We start from the raw sequence: 23,050 nt of genomic DNA, 5'->3' as shown, positions 1-23,050 counted from the left end.
ACTTCTCCGCAGGGGAGGGCGTGAGCCGGGAAACCCTCGGTGCCCACTGTCCCTTGCACGCCGGACCCGGGGCGGGGAGCGCGGGGCGGGGAGCGCGGGGCGGGGGGCGGCGCTGTGCGGGCTGCGCGCGGGCTCTGCGCCCGGGAGGCGCGGCGGGCGGAGCGGGGCGGTCCGGCGCCAGCCTGCGGGCTGCCAGGGGAGAACTTTTTGGAGCGCGCCTGCGGGTCCCTGCCCCTGGCCGCCGCCTGGCCGTGGATGGGCCCTGGGCGTCGGGGGCGCGGCATGCAGGCGCTCAACATCACCCCCGAGCGCTTCTCCCGGCTGCTGCGCGACCACAACCTGACGCGCGAGCAGTTCATCGCGCTCTACGGGCTGCGGCCGCTGGTCTACACCCCGGAGCTGCCCGCGCGCGCCAAGCTGGCCTTGGTGCTCACCGGGGTGCTCATTTTCGCCCTGGCGCTCTTCGGCAACGCGCTGGTGGTCTACGTGGTGACCCGCAGCAAGGCCATGCGCACGGTCACCAACATCTTCATCTGCTCCCTGGCGCTCAGCGACTTGCTCATCGCCTTCTTCTGCATCCCGGTCACGATGCTGCAGTACGTGTCGGACACCTGGCTCGGGGGTGAGTCCGCCTCGCGGGTGCCGGCTACCCCCCCCCCCCCACCAGGGTTTCTTCCTCCCCAGGTTACCGGCCGGGAATCTGTCAGTAGGTCAGGATGCTAAATCGTTGGCCCTCCTCCGTGAGGGACTGCTGAAACAGCGTCAAACACGGGTTCACCTGTGCGGAAAGTTTTAAATTGATTGACAGGTCAGACACTTTCCTGTGCTCTCGGACCGCACTGTGGCGTCCGGCGGCATCATTTGCCTGCCGCGACTCACTGCATCAAATTAATGGAGAATTGTGGGTCAGTTCATAGAACTTGGGTTTTGAGGAGGAAATGACTTACATTTCCGTGTGAAATTGTTGAGGAGATGATGTGGGAGCTGGGTTTGAACAGTAGTAATTCAGGCTTGTCAGCAGAGAAGGATGGGGTGCTCTAGAGGGGGGCTCACTCCAAAATGTGGAAGACAGACAGAAGAAGAGGGTACTTTAAGACATTTCGGGAATGTGCAGTTTGTATGTGGAATGGTGTTTGGAGGAAGAGGGCTGACGAAGCCTACCTGTGATGCTGTGGGATGACAGCTCCATTTGGGTGACCCAGTCAGGTGGCGTCTTTTACTGGGAGTCAGGAGACCCGGATGGCTACTTAGGCTCTAACGCACTGTACTTGAACATGTCTGGGCCTCAGTTTTGCAAAATGATACTAGGGATCAGAGAGGTTGGCTGGTCAAGTGAGGCCCCCAGCCGTTCTGAGCCATGTCGGGGAGGGGCAGCGCGGAGGGTTTGCTCATCCCCTGTTTTCCTCTTCATGGGGGCATTTCACCTTTGCTTGTCAGTACTGGAAAAAAGGGCGGTATGTTGCGGAAGTATTCTGTAGGTTGGAGCGAAGTGAGTGTTAGTGAGTGTGCTTGAACGAGGCGGGCCTGCGGGGGTCCAGGTGTTGGTTTCACCCCGGTGTTTAACCGAGGCAGTCTGTGGTAATCTGGGGTGGGGTTTATAGAACAAGTGAGGTTCTACACTCAAGTAGAGGACACCTCGGCTGAAGTACAGGGGAGACTCCTCTCCCCTGAGACATGGGTGCTAAGCAAGAATTAACCTGTGTGTTTTAAGGTGGATTAGTTACAAATGCCCTTGATGAGGGAACAAAAAGGAGTTCAAGAGCACGTGATCCAGGAGCTGACAATTAATTCTTAATTTATTATTTGACAGAGCCGTTGAGGCTCCTGGGGGCAAAGCGCTCCACCTGGGAATGCAGGAACCAGGGGAGCTCCTAGGTCCCCGTGGGTGGGCCCCAGAGACCAGCGCTGCACCCTGTGAGCAGATCCAGGGTTGGACAGGCGGAGATCTGCGGTGGAGATGGGTGGGTCAGGAAGGCCCCGGGAGGAGGTGGTGTTTGTGGCTGGGCTTGAGTAATTCAGACTTTTTTCAGTAGAGGAGGATGGGGTGTTCTAGGAGCGGGGTTCACTCCACAATGTGGAGGACAGGAAGAAGGTGGCGTATTTTAAGAGCGCTGTGTTGGACATTTAAGAATGCACGTCTTTCAGAGGGGAGTGGTGGGAAATAGACAGATTGATACAACTGGGAGGAAAATGCACACGTTATGTAAAACCTACTGCAGGATTACCTCTCTTTCCTTCATGGGTGAGGCAAGAAAGACGAGGCCACAAAGATCACCCGGTGGTGGCAGTGGCAAAGGGAAGACGCCTGGGAAAAGGACAGGCCTGTCCCGTGCAGGGGCTCAGCTTGAGCACATCACCCTTGCTGAGGTCACAACAGGTCCTTCCCTCTCTCCAGAGAAGTAGGTTTTTATGATGGCAGTAAAGTGTCATTGAGTCACAAAAGACACCTCTGTGAGCCTGCTCGTAACTCACTACCTCCTGTTGGGACTTGGGGCTTCTGTAGTCCAGCGTCCCTGATGGTGGCTGGGCTGGGAGCCACTGCTGATCCTCTTTCTGTCCACTCACCTCCCTCACTAGGACCAGCATACCTCCAGTGTCAGCTCCTGCGTCTTGACAAGGTCCTGGTGATGGTGTGCAGATTAACCCCTGATCGGCAGCCTCCCCATGTGATGCGCACTGCCGAGGGAGAGGCCCTGGGACCTGCCTGCACCAGGATCTGCTCAAGGGCTTTGGACCTCGTCCCTGCCGGCCTCCTGTCCTGCCAGCTAGCTTGACTCCATGCAGCCGGCTTGTGCTGACTCAGAGCCCCCTGCAGGCTCTGCCCAGCTCCCCTTCAGCAGAGCATGGTGTTGGCTTCAGTCAGGTGTAGTGGGAGTATTTACAGCCTAGAGTTCAGCAGTTACAAATCAGGCCTGCAACACAGACCCACACAGACCCACCTGCCTCAGCCCCCCCCACCAGGGCTCACCTGCCTCAGGCCCAGCCCCCCACCTGGGCTCACCTGCCTCAGCCCCCCCCACCAGGGCTCACCTGCCTCAGGCCCAGCCCCCCACCTGGGCTCACCTGCCTCAGGCCCAGCCCCCCACCTGGGCTCACCTGCCTCAGGCCCAGGCTTCCCCCACTTTTGTGATCTTATTCTTAAGCTCTTTTGCAGCCTAGCATAAATGGCCCCAGGAACTACAGACTCACATTTTCTTTAGAACTTCCTATCTCAACCCCAGGTCCATTGTCAGATAAATAGACCAACGCGTCCACACTCGATGACCCATCCCTCACCTGAGCAGGAGAGAAGCTCTGACACTCAGTACAAGGTGGATGCTCATGGATCCACATTATTGACTGCACTTACAGGAGCCATTTAGAATAGGCAAGATTAGAGCCATAGAACATAGATTCAAGGTTACGGGAAGAGTGTGGGGGCAGGGGCGAGTGGAAAGTGAATGTTTAGTCCTGTGTTTGGGACCATGAAAGAGTTTAAGTGGTGATGTCTCCATGACATTGTCAATATAGTTAATGTCACTTAATCACATATTTTAAAAAAGGCGACAGTTGCCAGGTGCAGTGGTGCACACATGTGATCTGAGCTACTCAGGAGGCTGAGGTGGGAGGATCATGAGTTAGAGGCCAGTCTGGCCAATTCAGTGAGACCCTATGTCAAAATGGGAAAAAAAGAAGGGCTGGGGTATAGCTCTGTGGAAGATGCCCCAGATTCAATCCCGGGAGGGTGGAAATCACATATTTGTGATATACCTATTCTAAAAAAAAGGAAAGAAAGAAAGAAACTTTCTTTTTCAAAAGGACACTTTCTGGTAGCTCCAGAAAATTCTGGAAAAGATTCCAGCCAGTTAGGTCTCATTCTTCTCATGGGAAAAAAAATGTTGTGATCTAAAAAAGAAGTCCTCTGCTCAGATCTAAGTCCTGTGTCCCATCATGATGATGGGGGACACAGAGGGAGGCTGTGTTACTTCCACTTGGACGCAGTGCTTGATGGCTCTGGTGGGGACAGATGGACATATTCCACAGAGTGGACGCTGAATTCCATGGAGCTGGATCCAACCCCTGGGAACCCAACTCTGGGAACGTGTGTCCCTGGTGGTTCCTTTGTTCTGGGTCTGTCTCTATGGCCTAAGTCCTGACTTGATGTTTGAGGTCAAGGTCAACCAGAGCTCAGGAAAACTTTTTCTACCTCCTTTGGCATCTCCCTTCCCTGGCCTGAGCAGGACACTGGCATCTCCCTCTGCTGGCCTGGGATGGCGACTCTGCAGTCCCCTGGCTGCTCCCGTATCTGTGTCTGTCTCTGCTGGCTTCAAAGCGGCCTGTGAGCAGGGCTGTCTTGAAATCAAGGATTCCTAATAATGAATCTGAAGTAGTCGAGCAAGTACTTTTTTTTTTTTTTTAATCTGTCTTTGCAAACTAAAACTAAGGCTAAGTTCATTCTTCCTGTGGCTGGGTTGCTGAGAAATTTCCTGTCCTACCAGAGAGACGGTAGGTAGACTCTTAAGGACACTAGGAAGCTCAGAAGATGGACCGTCCTCTGCAGGGAAGGGGCTGACTGGCCTGGGGCTGGGGAGCCCACAGTTCTGTTGGAGGAGGCTGCTCCTCCCAGAGAGCTAGAGCCAGGCTTCCCCTGAGCCGGAGACTCAGGGCTGGGCATCGAACTCACGTCACTTCTGTGATACGGCAAGTCCCAGCCAAGCCCAGGTTTAAACCGCGGAGGATACCCTCCACCGCTGTGAGGTCCATGCCCCATCATGAAGGGGTGGGACAGTGATGGGAGGAGCAGCCCGTGGCTTTTGGCTTTATGATCTGTCAGTTAAGTCAGTGGCCTAAGCTCGCGAAGCTGGGAAGGGCTGGCCCCGAAGGCCCTGCTGTGTGGGGCTCCCCTGCAGCAGTCAGGGTCACTTCTTCGTGCAAACCCACTGTGGGCAGTGTGGTCCACCATAGCTCCCCCTCATACTCTGGTGCTGGTTTGGGACCTAGAGGGACATTTGCTGCAATTGTCCTTCGAAAGCTTCCCTGGAGATGGACTCTGCCAACTGTCCTCCGTGGCCTGCGCACACGTGGACCATGGCTGGTGTGAGAGTGACCTCCGAGCCGCTCAACAGCAGAAACTGTGTGCTGGTTGTTAATTGTTTTTTCTTTACTAAGATTCTGAGAGCAATAAAGCGTTTGTTTGTATGAAGAGAAATTTTATTAGATCAAAATTTAATCTAAGTTTTATTATGAACCTGGTTCATGCAGTGACTTCTTCAGCGGGTCTGGGGAGGAGACGCCGGCGCTACGTTCTGCCACAGCAGCTTTCATGGCAGAGTGACAGAGCCCTGGAAATGAGCCCTGCCTGCTGCGCACAATGAAGGAAGTCAGTTCAGAATAGAATAAAAGGAAACTCTGAGCAAGATGCAGACTGTTAAAGTTTAGATTAGCCATAAATAGAATCGTTGGGTGTAACAGCCAGATGCTGAGAGCTGGTTAATTCAGTGGACACGTTACTCAGACCCAGTTTGATTCAAATTGCATTTTCAGTATTGAGGAAGTCATACCTGGATTTTGGATTTTGAAGACATGGTTCGCTTGCTGTCTGGAACGTAAGCTCCAAGAGGCCAAAGGCTCCTCGTTCTGTGCATCCAGCCCCCGTCTGCTCAGCACAGGAGGGTTCAGCAGCACACAGGAGATTCTCAGTCTTGGAGTAACTTAAGGGGCGTCCTCTGGTCCCTGTAATCCTGTCCCAGGCTTTTCAGGAATCGTGGGCTTTATTTTTGCCATGTTCACAAGCATGAGATGGTATCTATCTTGTGTACCTTGCATTTGGGCCTTTTTATTCACGAAAGCAAAGATTCTAAGCACGGCATATAATTGGGGTTTGGCAAGGCTACTTTGTAGCAATAATGAAAATGTGAGTTTAAGGTAAGTGGCACCTCCAGAAACTCCGAGGAGGCCCCAGCAGCCTCCGGTCTGCAGAGCTCAGCAGGAGGACAATGGGTCTGGGCTCAGGGCACGATGGGGACCTTGCTCCTCTGCTGCCAGCACAGTGGGGCTTGTTAAATCTGAATCCTGTCCCCAGCCTTCTGCCTTCCCCTTTACCCTAGGAAGTGGTGTACATCCTGCTGCTGTGGGTGGCCCCGGCAAGGCACAGTGTCACCTCCAAAGAAACGCAGTCCAGTGGCCCACACTCACCCTGACTTCAGTCTCCAACTTGCATTTAGAGAAGCTGAAAAGGCGTCCGGCTCCTTACTCTGGGATGTTTCTCCAGCCTCCTTCTCCCTTCCAGCGTCTGTCCTGCTGCCCTCCCCAGCCTGCAGGGCCCCGTCTGTCCGGGCCACGCCCTCTGAGGTGCAGGGCTGCAGGATCACTGCGGCTTCCTGCCCAGCCGGGCAGCAGGTCCCTGCGAGTCTCCTCCTACGGGTTTGTTCCTGGGTTTCCACTCTCCTCTCTTTTCTCCCCACGTGAGTTGGTGGGTCTGGGTCTCGGGATCCACGAAATAACGTGCTGGGATTTTGTCTTGTGGTGAAGGGATCCAGAGAGAGACTTCCTGTGTAGCTCTCTGCCTGTTTCCTCTTTAAACTTTTTCCTCTCTTCTTGGATAAGGGTGTATAGCAAATACACTTCTTTAAAAAGAGAAATGAAAAGACTTATTAACGCTTTTCTATGATTGTTAGAAAGTCCGACCTACAGATGTTCTAATTATCTGGGAAAATGACGAGAACGGAATTGGTTACCTTTCTTTAAACACATCTGGGAGAGGGGCTGGAGCCTGGACACGGAAGGGCAGCTTTAGGAATCTCTGATGGAAACTGGCCAGGGCACACGTGCAGCTGGACTTGTGTGTAGCTGCTCAGGCTCTGCTTGCCTTTGGTGTCTTTGCAGCCTCCTTCACCAGGTAGAGGCAATGTAGAGGATGACAGAAGACTGCAGGTGTTTTGGGGGGTGCTGAGGAGGGAGCCCAGAGCCTTCCACATGCCTGGCAATTCTCCAACTCACAGCAGCACCTCAGCCCACAATGATTGTTTTTTAAAGTTTCCAACATAAGGAGGTAAGCGAGCAGCGGTTGCTCCAGTGGTCAGCAGATGGTGCGGTGTCTCGAGGAAACAGCATCGGCTCTGGTCATGGGAGGGGCAGCAGTGTGGGAGGCAGAGAAGACGCAGGAAAGGAGAGAGTGCTTTGGTGAGGCACTCTGCCTGAAGCGCAGCACATCAGTGGACCCAGATCTCCCAGGACCACTCTGGCCTGGTTACCATGGTGACAACAGCAGTCGAGTCTCAGACGAGCCTCTCCTTTTCATGAGCTGGTTCTCTATCTGTGGTACACTTTTCCTGATCTACCACGGACCAGTGCCTGCAGTGTCACCTCCACCTGGAACCTTGCTAGAAACCGTCTCAGCTCCTGGGTCCGAGTCTATTTTCCCAGAAGTCCCAGGTGATCCACATGCACAAAGGAGATGGAGACCACTGGTGCATTCCCTGCGGTCGCTGGGCTTCAGTTTTGCTTCTGAAGGACCGGGGTAGAGGACGCTGGCCACTGGTAAGAGGCCTCCCCTGAGCACTTCTCGGCAAGACGGCGTGGCTGTCACTTCTCCCTCTTCTCTGTCGTACTGGCGAGGCCATCACTGGTGATCCGGACCCTGCATTAAGGACTATTTTCCACATGGCCATCACACCCAGGAGGGGCGGGATCTCCTGCTGGATTTGTGATGGCTGATCCAAGCCCACGTCAAGTGGTGAACCTGTCCTCAGCTAGATGGGCTCTTAATGACTCCGCTCGCTCTGGCTTAGTCCACTTTTGTTACTATACTGAAATACCCAAGGACGGATAATTTATAAGGTCTATTTGGTTCACTGTTCTGGAGGTTCAAGCGTCCCATCTGGAGCATTCCAGGGCAGCCCATGGCCAGGGGCAGGGAGAGCAGAGGTGTTCTCTCATCTCTGTCCCTTCTTATAAGGCCACCAGGGTTCAACCATGGGCCTGCCCTGCGCTAGCCCTAACCTCCTTGTGGCCCAGCCACACAGCCAGCTAAGTCTCCTCCCTCTCAGTGCCTCGCAGTGGAGGCTGGACTCCAACATGGTTCCAGAGGGCCTGGACCACAGCACCTGGTCTTCAGGAAGCACCACTTTTCCTAATTCTAATTAGGGAAACCTCCTCTCTGTATCCTGTGGCTGGATTTTCACATTGAAAAATTGAAAAGATGTTATTGTCTGAAAACACTCTTCTGGCCAGGCGCGGTGGTGCACACCTGAAATCCCAGCAGCTCAGGAGGCTGAGGCAGGAGGATCGTGAGCTCAAAGCCAGCCTTGGCAACTTAGCAAGACCTGGTCTCTAAATAAAATATATTTTTAAAAGAATGAATGGGAATGCGGCTCAGTGGTTAAGTGCCCCTGAGTTCAATCCCTGGCACCAAGAAGTAAAAATTAAAAAAAAAAAAAAAAAGACTTCTTCAAGTGGATTTTGATGAGGACAACGTCCCCTCACGGCTTTAAGGAGTTGCATTAGTGAATCATGAAGTCTTCCAGATGAGCACTTTTCAAAAGTCCACCCATCTCCATGGCCACAGTGGGGAACCTCCAACACCGCAGCCACACCCAGACACCACACCTGTCTTCCCTGTGTCCTGGGTTCCCACACCTGTAACACGTGGATGAGGATAGCGGACAGCAGCGCAAGCCCCACAGGACTCTCAGCTGGGGTCGCCCTGAAGACGGCACCTGGACCCCCTGAAGTACAGCTCTCGGCGCCCGGGAAGCTGCGTGGGACCAGTTCCAGGGTTTGTTCTCCTGAGACTTTCTCCTGGGAGACCATCGACTCCGGCTCTGACAACTGCTCTCTAGGCTTTGCTTTGTTTTGTTTTTATCAAGGGCTCTACAGCTGTTTTCATTAAATGGGTTTCCCAAGGATTCCTTCTTCAGTTTCTTTGACTTCATGACTTCTTATCTCTTGCATTTTACTCTTATTTTGCATGAATCTTTCCAAGTAGCTTCTTAAAAAAAAAAAAAAGCAAAGCAATCTATACTTAGAGGATCCAAAAGCCTCTACCAGAAACCTTCTATAATTAATTAATGAATTCAGCCAAGTAGCAGGATATAAAATCAACACCCATAAATGAAATGCATTTCTATACATCAGTGATGAACCCTCTGAAAGAGAAATTAAGAAAACCACCCCATTCACTGCCAAAAGCCAAGTGCCAATGTCTCGGCTTGGCACAGAATCACGAGCCACCACACAGCTTTGTAGGTTCAAACAGCAATTCTTTATTCCCGATCTCACACCAGCCTCCACACACGTTCAGGGGCAATTCCAATATGTCCGATCCCAAATCCTACTCCACGAGGCTTTTTCCAAATCCCATTTTAATCTCACGAGAACTCAACGGGAACAAGCAGCAGGAACACCCTAATCCCAGCAGCCATAATCTTCAACCTCAACTTCCCTAAAACTCCTATTGTCACGCCCTAAACCCAAGGACGGAGATACTTCCTGCAGGAATACACCCTAATCCTGGATCCACCCTGGTGATTGAGCAGGGTCACCTTTCTCAAACACACAAGCAAGGTCGCAGCAAATTTCCAAGGCAAGTCCATTTAACATGGGGTACACTGGCAAGGATTACGATGCGTCATACCTACTTGGTAATGTCCCTCAGCACAATAGTCTTGAATAAAATACTTGGGAATCAACTTAACAAAAGAGGTGAAAGATCTCTACAATGAAAACTACAGAACACTAAAGACAGAAATTGAAGAAAACCTTAGAAAATGGAAAGATCTCCCATGTTCTTGGATAGGCAAATTAATATTGTCCAATGGCCATACTACCCAAAATGCTATACAGATTCAATGCGATTCCAATTAAAATCCCAATGTCATTCCTTATAGAAATAGAAAAAGCAATCAAGTAATTCATTTGGAAAAATAAGTGACCCAGAATAGCTAAAGTAATCCTGAACAAGAAGAGTGAAGCAGGAGACATCACAATACCAGACTTAAACTATACTTCAGAGCAATATTAACAAAAATGGCATGGTACTGGCACCAAAATAGACATGTAGACCAATGGTACAGAATAGAGGACACAGAGACTAACCACATAAATACAATTATCGCATACTAGACAAGGGCACCAAAAACATACATTAAGAAAAGATGGCCTCTTCAACAAATGGTGCTAAGAGAATTGGAAATCTATATGCAGCAAAATGAAAATAAATCCCTCTCTCTCACCATGCACAAAACTCAACTCAAAGTGGATCAAGGACCTAGAAATTAGTTCAGAGACCCTGCGCCTAATAGAGGAAAAAGTAGGCCCAAATATCCATCACATCAGATTAGGCTCTGACTTCCTTAGGAAAATTGCAAAATATAAAATCAAGAATTAATAAATAAAATGGACTCAAACTGAAAACCTTCTTCTCAGTAAAAGAAACAATCAATGAGGTGAACAGAGAACTTACATTTTGGGAGAAAATTTTTGCCATATGCATGTCAGATAGAGCACTAATCTCCAGAATATATAAAGAACTCAAAAAACAAAAATACAATCAATAAATGGGTAAAAGGCTGAATAGACACTTAAAAGATATACATTCAATCAGCAAATATATGAAAAAATGTTCAACATCTCTAGTAATTAGAGAAATGCAAATCAAAACTACTCTAAGATTTCATGGCAGTTATCAAGAATAAAGACACAGTAGGTGTGGGCGAGGATGTGGTGGAAAAGGTACACTCATACATTGCTGGTGGGACTGCAAATTGGTGCAACCAGTCAGGAAAGCAGTATGGAGATTCCTTAGAACCCTTGGAATGGAACCACCATTTGACCCAGCTATCCCACTCCTTGGTTTATACCTAAAGGACTTAAAAAGAGCAGCTCACAGCAATGCCAATGTTTATAGCAGCTCAATTCACAATAGCTAAACTGTGGAAGCAACCTAGGTGCCCTTCAAGAGATGAATGGAGAAGGAAACTGTGGTATACATACACAATAGAATATTACTCAGCATGAAAAGAGAATAAAATCATGGCATTTGCAGCTAAATGGGTAAAGTTGGAGAATATCATGCTAAGGGAATTAACCAATCCCAAAAAACCAAAGGCCAAATGTTCTCTCTGATAAGTGGAAGCTGATCCAAAACAGGGATGGGAGAGGCTGGGAAAAACTGAGGAACTTTTATTAGGCAAAGGGAAGGGAGGGTAGAGAGGGTTCAGTGGGGCAGGACAGATGGTGGAATGAGATGGACGTCATTATCCTAGGTACATGTGCACATATGGTGTGATGCTACATGTGCATAACCAGAGAAATGAAAAGTTGTGCTGCAATTGTGTACAGAGAATCAAATGTATTCTGCTATCATATATACCTAACTGAAATAAATAAACTAATAAAAAATTTAAAAAGCAAAGGCCTCGGCTGCCTGTCTGCGTCCTCAACACAGAGGCTCCTGTCCGAACGGTCCAGCCAGCACAGAGGTCTGGGCGGCATGTCAGATGAGGAGCAGAGAGGGAAACTGAGGAAGCGCAGGCTTAGGAGGGGCGAGAAAGCACTTTTCATCTACACGGGAGCTGCTGTTTGGGAAAGGTGGTTTTCCGGCTCTGGGATTCTCTGAATGCAAAACCAGAAGAGGTTGGAATTGAAAAGCACCCCTTCCTTCCAACTGCAGCCTCTTCAGAACCGAATGGGATGCCTTTGGAGCTGAAGAGCATCCTAGTGATCCACTTTCTTCCATTCAATGAATATTTATTGAGGGCCTACTGTGTGCCATTCTAAATGTTGAGGATACATCAGAAAATAGACAAAAGTCTTTGCTCTTGGGATGTTTATATTCCAGTAGGGGCAGGGAGACAATAAATAATAGCAACAAATTAGTAATTACATGTGCATCTATCATAGCTACCTATGTATGGCTATGGGAGAAGGTGAAAGAGGTGGGGAAGGAGTAAGAGAGACATGAGGACATGGAACGAGAGAGGCTGCTTTAAACGAGGGCCTTGGGGTAGCTGGGCCTCAGTGGGAAGGGACTGCGTCAGTCAGGGTTCTCCAGAGAAGCAGATCATAGAGATGGACAGAAGGAGATTGGTCCTGAGGACTGGCTGAGAAGCCCTGCAGTCTGCCACCTGCAAGCTGGAGGTCCCGGAGAGCCAGGGTGGCTGACCTCCTGGGGCAGGAGGAGATGTGTCCTGGGAGGCAGAGGGCAGTTCACCCTCCCTGCGTGCTCTTGGCCTCTGCACTCTACCCGTGGGGTGGACGGCGCCCCCTGCCCTCTCGACTCAGTCTGTCAGTTAAACTGCTGACTTCTTCCAGAAACTCATCCTGAGATACAGATGGTTCTGCAGCTCCCTTTGCCCAGGAACTGACACTTGAAATCAGCCATCACAGTGACACGTGAGCAGACGTGGGGACCACGAGAGGGAGTCAGTCCTGGGAGAGGAAGCCGCGTAGAGGCCTCAGGTGGGAGGCGCCAGCAAGGCCTCTCTGCAGGCTCTAAGCTAAGCCTGGCCGCACACTGGACGGACATGAGCAGATCTCTTTCTGCCTCGGCGTGAAGTTCTACATGACCTCTAAGGTCTGTTCCAGGTCGTTATGCGCCCTGAGCTTCCCGCGCTCTGACGCTCTGACAGGCAGGCGGCAGGGAGCAGGGTGGGTGCCAGAGCAGGGCCAGACCAGGGCTCACAGATCCCGATGGTGAGGGGGCCAGACAGGTAGCACCAACACTTAAAGGACTGGCAGTGGACTCAGATATTTCTGGAAAAGTATTATATGAAGCAAACAAAACCTCATTGTGGGCCAAATCTCGCCCGGCTGCCACCAGTTGGAAGCCTTTGCATTAGAGAAGATAAAAATCAGCTAAGAGTGCCGGGCACAATGTGCATAGGGAGTCTTGGACGGGAGTCAAAGAGAAGAAATCGGTGACATCAGAGAGTTTAATGACCATTGTTCCTTTGTGACAATTTGACAGGGAACCAAGAGGGAAGAAGAATCAGATTCTTGTGTGGTTTAGACCCCAGGAGGCCACTGCTGGCTGACTCTCCCTACTTATCATCAATGGCTAGATATCAGTCTGTCCCCCCCCCCCCCCCGGCCCCCATTGTGGTATATACATGTGCATGTGGCATTTAGGAACTGAGAGCCCAACAGAGAGAAAACACAAGCTGGGTACCGTCTCCACTGCTGTGTGTTGCCATAGCAATGGGGTCCCCAGCAGAGGCTCGGGACGCCCACCTGCAGCAGGTGGCCTTGCTCTGAGTGTGACGTGTCCCTGCTTCCTTCCGGCAGGTGCCTTCATCTGCAAGTTGCTGCCCTTTGTCCAGTGTACCGCCGTTGTGACGGAGATCCTCACCATGACCTGCATTGCTGTGGAAAGGCACCAGGGACTTGTCCACCCTTTTAAAATGAAGTGGCAGTACACCAACCAGAGGGCTTTCACAATGCTAGGTGAGGCCCTGTGCTGAGCTGGTAGGGCTCAGGGGACCATGTGTGTGCCCTGGAGGGTCGCACCCCCGGGCCTGCAAGCTCTGAGTGCCCGAGGGTGTGCAGCCCCCCCCCCCCACCTGTTTGCCTCTAGCCCCCCATCTCTCCTCAGGCCTGTCCCAACACTGACTTCCTGGGGACACCTCTCAGGCAAACTTAACTCCCACTCCTCTGTGGAAACCCGCCAGAGGCCGTGCCTCAACCTTTAGCACCCCAGCTGTCAGCCTGCGGTGAAAGGCACTGAGCTAACAAGGGCAGGCAGGTCCCCAGGGGGCAGAGGACAGGAGGGCTGCCAGAGGTGCACCTGGTGGTGAGTGCACAGCAGGAGGCTTCCGCTGTGAGAGAGCAGAGTGGGTCCTGGATGCCCAGTTGGCTCCAGCTGCTCCCCATTAGCTGCCACTGTGAACGTGCCACATGCCAAGTGGCACATTTGAAGTGCGTCCTATTGCTTGGCACAGTGACTTGGGAGAACTTCCCCGCTCATTCATCCATAGCTGGATGAGCTTCGCACTGATGGGTTTTATGCTGCTAAATCAACAGAGGCCCAGGAAGCAGCCGAGTGGGCATCAGAGAGAGCAAGTTTCACTACTATACCAAGTGAAAGATGTCAGCAAGCACTTATTTTCTGCTATGACAATTCAGTTAGTATTGGATTGTGGAATTACAGAAAGGATTCCTGAGGGCTTTGCAATCCTAAACTTATCTTAAATAATTGGAAATGAATGGATGAATCAACAGGGGAAAATCCATTAGTTTCAGTTATCTTTAAATTTATGCCATGTCTTTCCTATGAAGGATTCAATGGTCTCTGGGCTTTTCATAACTGACCACCTTGTAGCATTAAAATATGTGAGGTGGTGTGGGTGGGGAGGTGGACGAGGAAAGGACATACGGAGGCAGTCACCAGGCGGGAGAGGGAAAGAGGAGTTGGGTCCCGACACAAGGAGGCCACGCTGACAGTGGGCCGGAAGCAGACCAGCTCCAAGGTCCTGGAGAGCAGCAGGTCCCATGGTCAGAGGCAGCCGACCATGGGACCCTGCTGCCTGACAGCTCCCCACAGGTGGTTTCTCTGCCAGTGAACCAGCCCTGTGAGTCACACCTGGGTGCTGGCCTTGTGCCTCCTCCTAGCTGATGCTGCCCTCCCAGGCTCCCATCGGGGACCTCCCAGAAGTGGTCCTGGGTTGTGTGAGCTGACCCTCTCACCTTGCACCTTCCATCCTGGGCTAGTGGGGAGCCCAGGAGGACTGGCAGTGAGCCAAGCCCAGGAGACTCGATTCCCCCAGAATTTTCTAGGGATGGGAAAGGACTGGACACTGGGCAGCTCCACACGACTAGAACCGAATAGATGTAGGGGGGGGACTGGGGTGCAGAGACGCTCCCGAGCCCCAGGGCCACCTGGGATCATTAGGTGGGGAGGACGTCTGCCCGCGGTGTCAGTTCATGGGTCTCCTCTAACAACCTGGTGTGGCCCGAGTCTCCGCTTCTTGGAACCCAAGGAATGTGCTGTCTTATAATGACTCGCCCAGTGAAAGAAAGCCAGAGTTTGATTTTCCCCAAATCAAAGATGGCCCTTGGTTTTGGCCTCTTCTTGATTTGTTAATATTCCTAGGCTGAAATGCTCCTGGGTATTTACCCCGTTTTTCTTCTTTGCTAAGAGCCTATCAGAAAGGTAATTCCTCTCAATAAACTCACGATGGGGGGCAGGGTATTTAGAAAGGGCGGCTGGTTTCTAAAGTCACAATGAGGTGTTTCCTGGATCAGAAAACCGTGTCCAGGTTATGTGGTCTAATATAACGCAGTTTAGATTCAAGAAGAGAAGGTGGACGTGGTCTGGGGCTAGTCTGTTCAGCAGACATGGGTCAGCGCCCACCGAGGGCCAGGAACTTTCCCTGGAATTTTATTTGGGGCAACAAAACAGTAAGTGGATCATCCTCGACCACGGATGGACGGTGAGGACTGGCTGGCCAATGCTGGTACGAGCAAGGGGGCAGTGCCAGGGGTGTGGAGCAGGGGGCCTGTGTGGAGGAGGGGCGGGGCGTGGAGCAGCAGGGGGTGTGCGTGGAGTAGCAGCAGCACACAGGGGCATTGAGCAGGGGTGAGCGTGGGGCGGGGTGGAGCAGCAGGGGGCGGGGCGCGGAGCAGGGCGTGGAGTAGCTGGGGGTGTGGAGTAGCTGGGGGTGTGTGTGGAGTAGGGATGTGCAGCACAGGGGTTCCTGGAGCAGGGGGCGGGGTGTGGAGCAGGGCGTGGAGTAGCTGGGGGTGTGGAGTAGCTGGGGGTGTGGAGTAGCTGGGGGTGTGTGTGGAGTAGGGATGTGCAGCACAGGGGTTCCTGGAGCAGGGGGCGGGGTGTGGAGCAGGGCGTGGAGTAGCTGGGGGTGTGGAGTAGCTGGGGGTGTGGAGTAGCTGGGGGTGTGTGTGGAGTAGGGATGTGCAGCACAGGGGTTCCTGGAGCAGGGGGCGGGGCGCGGAGCAGGGCGTGGAGTAGCTGGGGGTGTGGAGTAGCTGGGGGTGTGTGTGGAGTAGGGATGTGCAGCACAGGGGTTCCGGAGCAGGGGGCGGGGCGCGGAGCAGGGGGCGGGGCGCTGGGGTTCAGGACGCAAACCCGCTGTGCTCGGTCCTCACTAGAGGACTCAGAGCCCGTGCCCAGAGTCGGGCTTACCTTACAGACAGGAGAACGTTATTAAGGAGTTTTTAACCTTTAAAACTGGCCGAGGGGGCCAAGGGTTGAGAACCCCTGAGCCCACTGCGCTGCCCAGGGCAGGGGAGGCGGAGGATGGTCGCGGGGCGTGGTGAACAGGGAGTCCTCGTGGCCCCACCCTCAGCGCCTGTGGTCCTCTCGGCAGAGCCCCTTCTGATGACTTCCGCATTCTGCAGGTGTGGTCTGGCTGGTGGCGGTCATCGTGGGCTCCCCCATGTGGCACGTGCAGCAGCTGCAGGTAGACTTGGGGCCGGGCTGGTGACGGATTGTTGAGCCATTTCTCACCCCTCTTAATTGCAGTCATTTTCTTTCCTTCAAGAGCATTGCAGAAAATTTGTGTGACCTCAGTTATTTCACAGGAAGTCTTTTAACCCGAGTAAAATAAGACTCCCCCACTCTGTTTTATCCAGCTCTTCTTGATATTGTGGAGATTTTAATTTTAAAAAAAAATTTTAGATTTACAAGATCACTTAATGCATTCCACAGCCAGGTGAGCATGCTGGTGTCTCTCCATGTCATGCTGCATTTTAAGAGTTCAATGATTGCTTTAGATTTTTCTTATATTTTTAAGTCACATAAAAATTGTTTTTAAGATTGTCTACTTCGTTCTTTCTTACCTGCCTCTGTTCATTGACAAATTGAAACTGGAAATATGTCAAGGGATCATCTCTGACTTCCCTCCCACACCTTGTCTGATAGGCCCACCCACCCGGCCTGGGCTTCAGGGTGAAGGGGGCAGTGTTCATTGCAGGTGGCCCAGCCTGTGGCTGTGCCTCAGTGTGTCCTGCACAGGGAGCCTAGCACAGGCGGGCTTCAGGGACAGGATGTGCACAAGGCAGCCTTTAAAGGGACATGCCCTTTATGCTGTGAATAGAGGTGGGCAAACGTGAAACTTTAGGGCCAGCAAGGATGTCAAGTGGGCCCCAAGATAATGGCACAGTTGGAAAGTAGCCAGTGCTTTTTGGATTATGAGGGGAGCTGTGCTGAGTGGGCTGGACTGTGTGAGTGAGAGCACAAAGCTGCTTCGTTCCATCTCTTGCTGCCCGAGTGGACCCCACAACTCCTCCAGCCACTCAGGTGATATTTTCCTCTGGTCACTTTCAGCCCCTTGTCAGACACCATGTCCGGAGACAGTCACATCACTCATACTTGCAGTCATTTAAACGTTGCCTTTCCCTCCGCTTGGAATGATTTCAGGCACAGAGCTGTGAGGGCTGTGGTCAGCGCCTTCTCTGCCCGCCTGCTGTCTCTGCCACCTCTGTCCTCGGGAGCCCATACAGAGGGGGTGATGGAGGGCAGAGGTCCCCTGAAGGTGGTGCCCTCTGGGGATGGCTGTGGCCCGTGACAGACTCTTTGGTCCCTGGGTCTCCCCAGGATACCAGCACTGAGGCTTCTGACCGCTTCCCTCTCCAGCCAGCTGCTCAGGAAGACCCCTCATGGCCACGCAGCTTGGACCACAGCTCCTGCAGCTGACCTACCCTTACCTCAGCAGGAGACTCAGGACGTCAGCTCTTCCCTGTGTGGCCAAGTACCTGAGAAGAGCCACTTGGAGGGGAAGACTTATTGGGCTCACACTTTCAGGGGTTTCTGTCGGACAGCTGCCTTGCTCTGGGCCTGATGTAAGGCAGAGCCTCATGGTGGAAGGGAGTGGCCCAGGGAACCTGCTCCCTCTTGGAAGCCAGGAAGCAGAGCGAGAGCCAGGGACAAGGTGCAGTCCCCAGGGGCACTAAGGACCCACTCCTTCCAGCCAGGTCCCTCCTGCTGCAGTGTCCACGTCTCCGGGTACTCCCTTCAGCTCCGAGGACCTCGGTGGGTGGATCTGATGAGGAGGCCAGGGCCCTCGTGGTCCAGTCCCTTCCCAAAGCCCCACTCTGGCCACTGCAGATCAGGCCAGCCCTTGAGCACCTGAGCCTTTGGGGGGTGCAGACCATGACCTGGAGGGCATTTCTAGCCGATGGGAGAAAACTAGGTCTACCAATCTCTTCAATAAATTCATCTTATTGTGTGCTCTAAATGGATTTTAATGTAGAAGTCTTTGTCTAGTTTGAGAGAATGTGTACTGTATGATCTAATTGGCAAAGCTGCCCTGTCGAACAGATCAGCCAAATCAGGTTTGCCTCCTGTTCTGTTTCATTCTTGAGGGACTATAAGTGCATTAGTAGGGCCACCTTCTTGCTCCTGGCTTCCACGGGGACGGGCAGCAGCTGTCTCAGCACTGCTCCTGAAGTTCTGGGCCTTGCTGTCTGGCGGCCTCTCAGGAGTGATGTCTGACAGTTTCCGGGACCTGGAAGCAAGGAGGTGATTAAATCAAAGTTATCGTCCCTTCTGCCCCCTCACTGTGACCTGTGAATTCACAATGCCCCAAAACTTGTCAAAATACCATCTCCCCAAATGCCAGGCCTTACCCTGAACAGAAACAGGCTTTGACAGGGAAGCGAGAGGTCCTGGCATGGGCTCCACTGCCTGGTCCAGGGCTTCACTGACGGCCACCGTTGTGCTCCGTGTAGATTTGAGTAGGGAGAGGGTAATTATGAAAGAGGAGGTGAGAATGTGGGCCCAGCATGTCCCAGCCCCAGGACCAGCCAGAGCAGTGGAGGACCTGGTACTGGTTGTCACAATCCCATCCAGGTGTGCTGTTGGAAAGCCTGGGCTTGTCCCAGTGCTGCAGAATCCCGTGTGGAGTCCCCCAGTCTCCCATGCAGCCGTGGGATGTGTTGGGAAGTATCCCCCTTGACCCTCTAAGGTCTGCTTACCTGAAGTCGGAATGGATTTCCTTTTTTAATCCCATTCCTGGGGGGAATTTTTCCCCCACTAAATGTTACTGTTCCTCGTTGTATTCCCTCAACACCTGGATGAGAACTTAGATTTTCTTACCTTTTCAACGGATGTTGATGATGAGTGACAGAGTTTGCTGGGAGTGCAGGCAGAATATGCCTAATACCTAAGTATTCACCCGGAACACTCCAGGGTGATCGAAGTGGTTTTGACAGTTGGACAAATTCCCTCATTTTTATTCCTGTCACTCAGACATGACTTTCAAATGTGCTATAAACGTTTAGTTGGTCCTGAAACGAGCCCTTTTAGTAACCATTGATGTTGTCATGGTTCCCAATAATGTTTTTGAACGTACAAGATGAGTCCGCCAGAAACAGTATGAACACGACGGCAAATAAATACAATCGGACAGGAGTTTGAATCCAATTTGCTTTTTATCTCAGAATTGACCAGTTGCCCTTTTGATCTGTTTCCAAGCAACCGGATCATTCTACTATGAGACTAGTAAAACATGTGGCTCTCAGCCTCTTGCTAGGAAGAAGTCTGAGGACTCCCAGGTCTGTTTCCTCAACAACTAAGAAAGAAAAGTCTAATTGATTGGTTCGGTGAATATTGAGCTAGCTGGCATCTGATGCAAAATGTTTTCAACATGCACTTTATTAATTGTGCTTTTTCCAGCCAACTGAAAACTCGTAGCCAGGGGAAATAAAAGTTGAGAAAGATAAAAAATGAAAATAAAAGCACAAAACTCTTAAGAATTTGAGCAGTTGTGTGGAAAACACTTCTAACCAAGCAGCCATGGAAAAGTGATTCCGGGGGACCTGCACAGCGGGTGTCTGGGGGGCTGAGTAGGGCTGCGGGGTGGCTGCTGGCTCGGGGCCGAGTCTGCCCTGTGGGTGCAGATGCTGGTCCTCCTGACCGTGTCGTTTTTCTGCCAAGATCAAGTACGACTTCCTGTACGAGAAGGAGCACGTGTGCTGCTTGGAGGAGTGGGCGAGCCCCGCGCACCAGAAGGCCTACGCCACCTTCATCCTCGTCGTGCTCTTCCTCCTGCCCCTGCTGGTCATGCTGGTCCTCTACAGCAAAATCGGCTACGAGCTTTGGGTCAAGAAAAGGGTGGGGGACGGCTCCGTCCTTCGGACTATTCACGGGAAGGAAATGTCCAAGATCGCCAGGTGGGTCCCGTGCTCCGTTCCTCTGTCAGTGCTTTTCCTCAGTTATGCTGGGTGGGACATTCACCAGGGCTCCCAGAACCCCTCGTGACTTACCAACTCAGATTTAGAGCCTGGCTGGCCTGTGAACCCTGAGGTTTTATGAGACTGTGCTGAGGCAGGAAGAGCGAGATTACCCGCTCTGAGGTCAAAACAGGCGCTGTGGCTGTAGATAGAAGCATCCCTGGGATTGGGCACACCGCTACATGTTTATCTATGTGTGACGATGGCGTGGCCGTAGCTAAGGGCTGGTGCCAGGACCTGTGGTCCCCCGGGGGTCTGCCCTGAAACTCACCAGCTGTCATGAAGACCAGCACCTGGAGAGCAGGTCCTGCTCTCCCCAGACGTCTGAGGGGCCTGCACAGCCCATCCTTAGGATGTCACTCATGATCAACAACGTGTAACGGTGCTCTGAAACTGGAGCACATTATTTTAAAAAATTAGTATTATTGATATTTTATTTGTACCTGAAGTCTGTACTTTTGGGTTTTATTCATGCATAGCAATTTTAAAACACAGTTTACTGGTATGGTACGTGCAGTCCCTATATTTTATCTTCTATACTTTATGACTGTTGGAGCAGTAGGTGGAGAGGCCTGGCTATTCCACGGGTTCCATGGGGCCAGGTGTGCAGTGCCCTCTAGTGCCCATCTGTGTAAAGACCTTGCTCTCTCGACGTAATAAAGGGTTGCATGTTTGTTCCGTCCTCGGGCTCACACATTTCATAAGGATTTACAGTTTCCTATCACGGGTATGAATGCTTTTCAACGTGCTGTGAATAAAAGCTACATTGCCTAAATTCAAATCCAGAGTGCCCCCTCATTGGCCATCTGACTCTGCAAAGTAGTTCAGCTTCTCTGTGCCCCTGGCTGCATCTACCCGGGGCTTGTTGGGAACTGAGTGGCATATTCTTGCCAATCACTAGCCGAGCACCAGCCCACAGTGAGCACAGGCTGTAAGGGATGGCACCAGCTGGACACCTTTGCCGGGCAGAATGACGACCCGTGTTTCCCTGTGGGTCCAGGAGGAAGAAGCGAGCTGTTGTTATGATGGTCACGGTGGTGGCCCTCTTTGCGGTGTGTTGGGCGCCATTCCACGTCGTTCACATGATGAATGAGTACGGTGAGTGTCTGTGCTGGGAGAAGGGCTTTCTCGCTTGTGGGCTGCTAATGGGCAATGAGTCACTGGGATGTGTTCTGTCCACTCGGATAATCAAATGCCCGACATGGAATGCAGGACCTTCCTGGGAAGGGCCGCCAGTCAGTCAGTGACAGGCAGTTAGGCACCACTGTGACCAGCCTGTCCCTGATTACAGAAGACAAAGAGACGCTTTGAGACTCTTCTCCCCTGGGACCCGTTGCTTCTCCCTCTTTAACATGGGCGAGGTGGCACCTCATGGACCTTCTTTATTTGGAACTGGCCTTCCCGGCATAGTGTAGTAAGGCCGAGGATTCCAGCCAGACCCTCAGGGAGTCCTCCCTGGCAACCCAGGCTTCAGTGTGGGTCTTGGTGTGATTGTGTTCCTGGCACACCAGCAAACGTTCACAGGATGCTTGGAGCATTGGGTTGAACGATAGTCCCCGTGATAGGCACCAGGCGACGTGTGTACGACTGTTTCCCAAGAATGCAGCCTCGTCCCAAAGGTCACTTATTAAGATACCAGGTGCCTCCCCAAGTGCTCTGGAGACTTGTGGGCCTCTGCCCCTTATGTGAATGTCAGTTTGGGGTGAAGACGGGCCAGGAGCAGCAGTCTGTTTTATTCATGGTGAAAAAGCATTCTGAAGTGCTGCTGTATTTCAGGTAATTTCGAAAAGGAGCACGATGAAGTCACCGTCAAGATGGTCTTTGCCGTCGTGCAAATCATCGGCTTTTCCAACTCCATCTGCAATCCCATCGTTTATGCGTTTTTGAACGAGAACTTCAAAAGAAACTTCTTGTCTGCAGTTTGCTGTTGCCTAGTAAAGGAACCCTGCTCCCCAGCACAGAGGCCTGGGGACTCGGGGGTCACGATGACGCGGAGGAAGGCAAAGCCACGTGGGAGGCAGAACCCCGTAGAGGAGACCAGGGCGGAAGCCTTCAGCGGCGGCCACATCGAGGTCAAGCTGTGCGGGCAGCTGCAGGGCCCCAGGAGCCTCAGGCGCCCGCTGGCCCTCCTCAGCCCCGAGCTCTTGGAGAGTCCTGCTCTGGGCAGTGGGCATTAATGGGGTGGCTCCCGGGGTCAGTGTCCTGCAGATTGCAATCTCAGGTTATTTTGAGCCATGGTCAGAGACTTTATTTTTAAAATGAAGGCAAGAAGGAAAATCAATTTTTCCAGTTAAACTTACCTTGCACATGAAGACGCAATTTTGAAAAAGTATTAGAGCTCCCGGTGGTCATTAAGGTGGTCTTTTAACTGTCGTGTACAATGACCTTTGTTCGTGGCTAGCAGTTTGTCCCAGTGCAGTCAGTGGACTGTGACTTTCTGTGAATTGCTGCACCTTCTTCCTTGACCGCCAGGTTAACTGGTGGACGCCACGCTGGACTGTTCAGTGCCCTGGTGGAGTTGGTGTGGTCTTTTGCACATGAAGTCTGTGCCATCAAGTCAAAGAAGATGGAGAGAGAGTGGGACCCAGGGGCGATGCCTGTGTTGCCGCTTCTTGTAGCTGTGGAGGGACCACTCTCTGGGGTGGCTGTCACCTAATCTCTGTCTCCCTGTGTTCCCTCCCTACTGCAGTCCCTGGGAGCTCAGTGTGGAGAGGGTGGGAAGGCCCCTGTCCTGAGCTCCTGTCCCTGCTCTGTGTCTCATGTCCCCTGAGGTCCTGCCCTGCACAACTTCCCTGTGTCTGTTTTATAACTTGTGTCTCTGCTTCAAAGAAGAGTTGGGGGTCCCATTTGCTGATGGACTGTGAAGTATCGAGACCCCTCTAAC

The 23,050-nt window shown here is 52.2% G+C and overlaps 1 protein-coding gene across 1 annotated transcript; it reads left to right on the top strand.

Annotated features, from left to right (window-relative positions):
• The first annotated feature begins 282 nt into the window (after positions 1–282).
• Positions 283–22,343, top strand: Qrfpr (pyroglutamylated RFamide peptide receptor). Its single transcript, XM_026411765.2, has 6 exons — positions 283–622; positions 13,264–13,422; positions 16,333–16,394; positions 19,871–20,106; positions 21,167–21,264; positions 21,943–22,343. Exons 1-6 carry the CDS (start codon positions 283–285, stop codon positions 22,341–22,343), a joined length of 1,296 nt encoding a protein of 431 aa, XP_026267550.2.
• Positions 22,344–23,050: the final 707 nt, after the last annotated feature.

This window comes from Urocitellus parryii, chromosome 10 (assembly GCF_045843805.1).
Source record: "Urocitellus parryii isolate mUroPar1 chromosome 10, mUroPar1.hap1, whole genome shotgun sequence".
NCBI classification, from domain to species: Eukaryota; Metazoa; Chordata; class Mammalia; order Rodentia; family Sciuridae; genus Urocitellus; species Urocitellus parryii.
The sequence above is the reverse complement of the archived record's forward strand: the minus strand, read 5'-3'. Positions and strand labels throughout refer to the sequence as shown.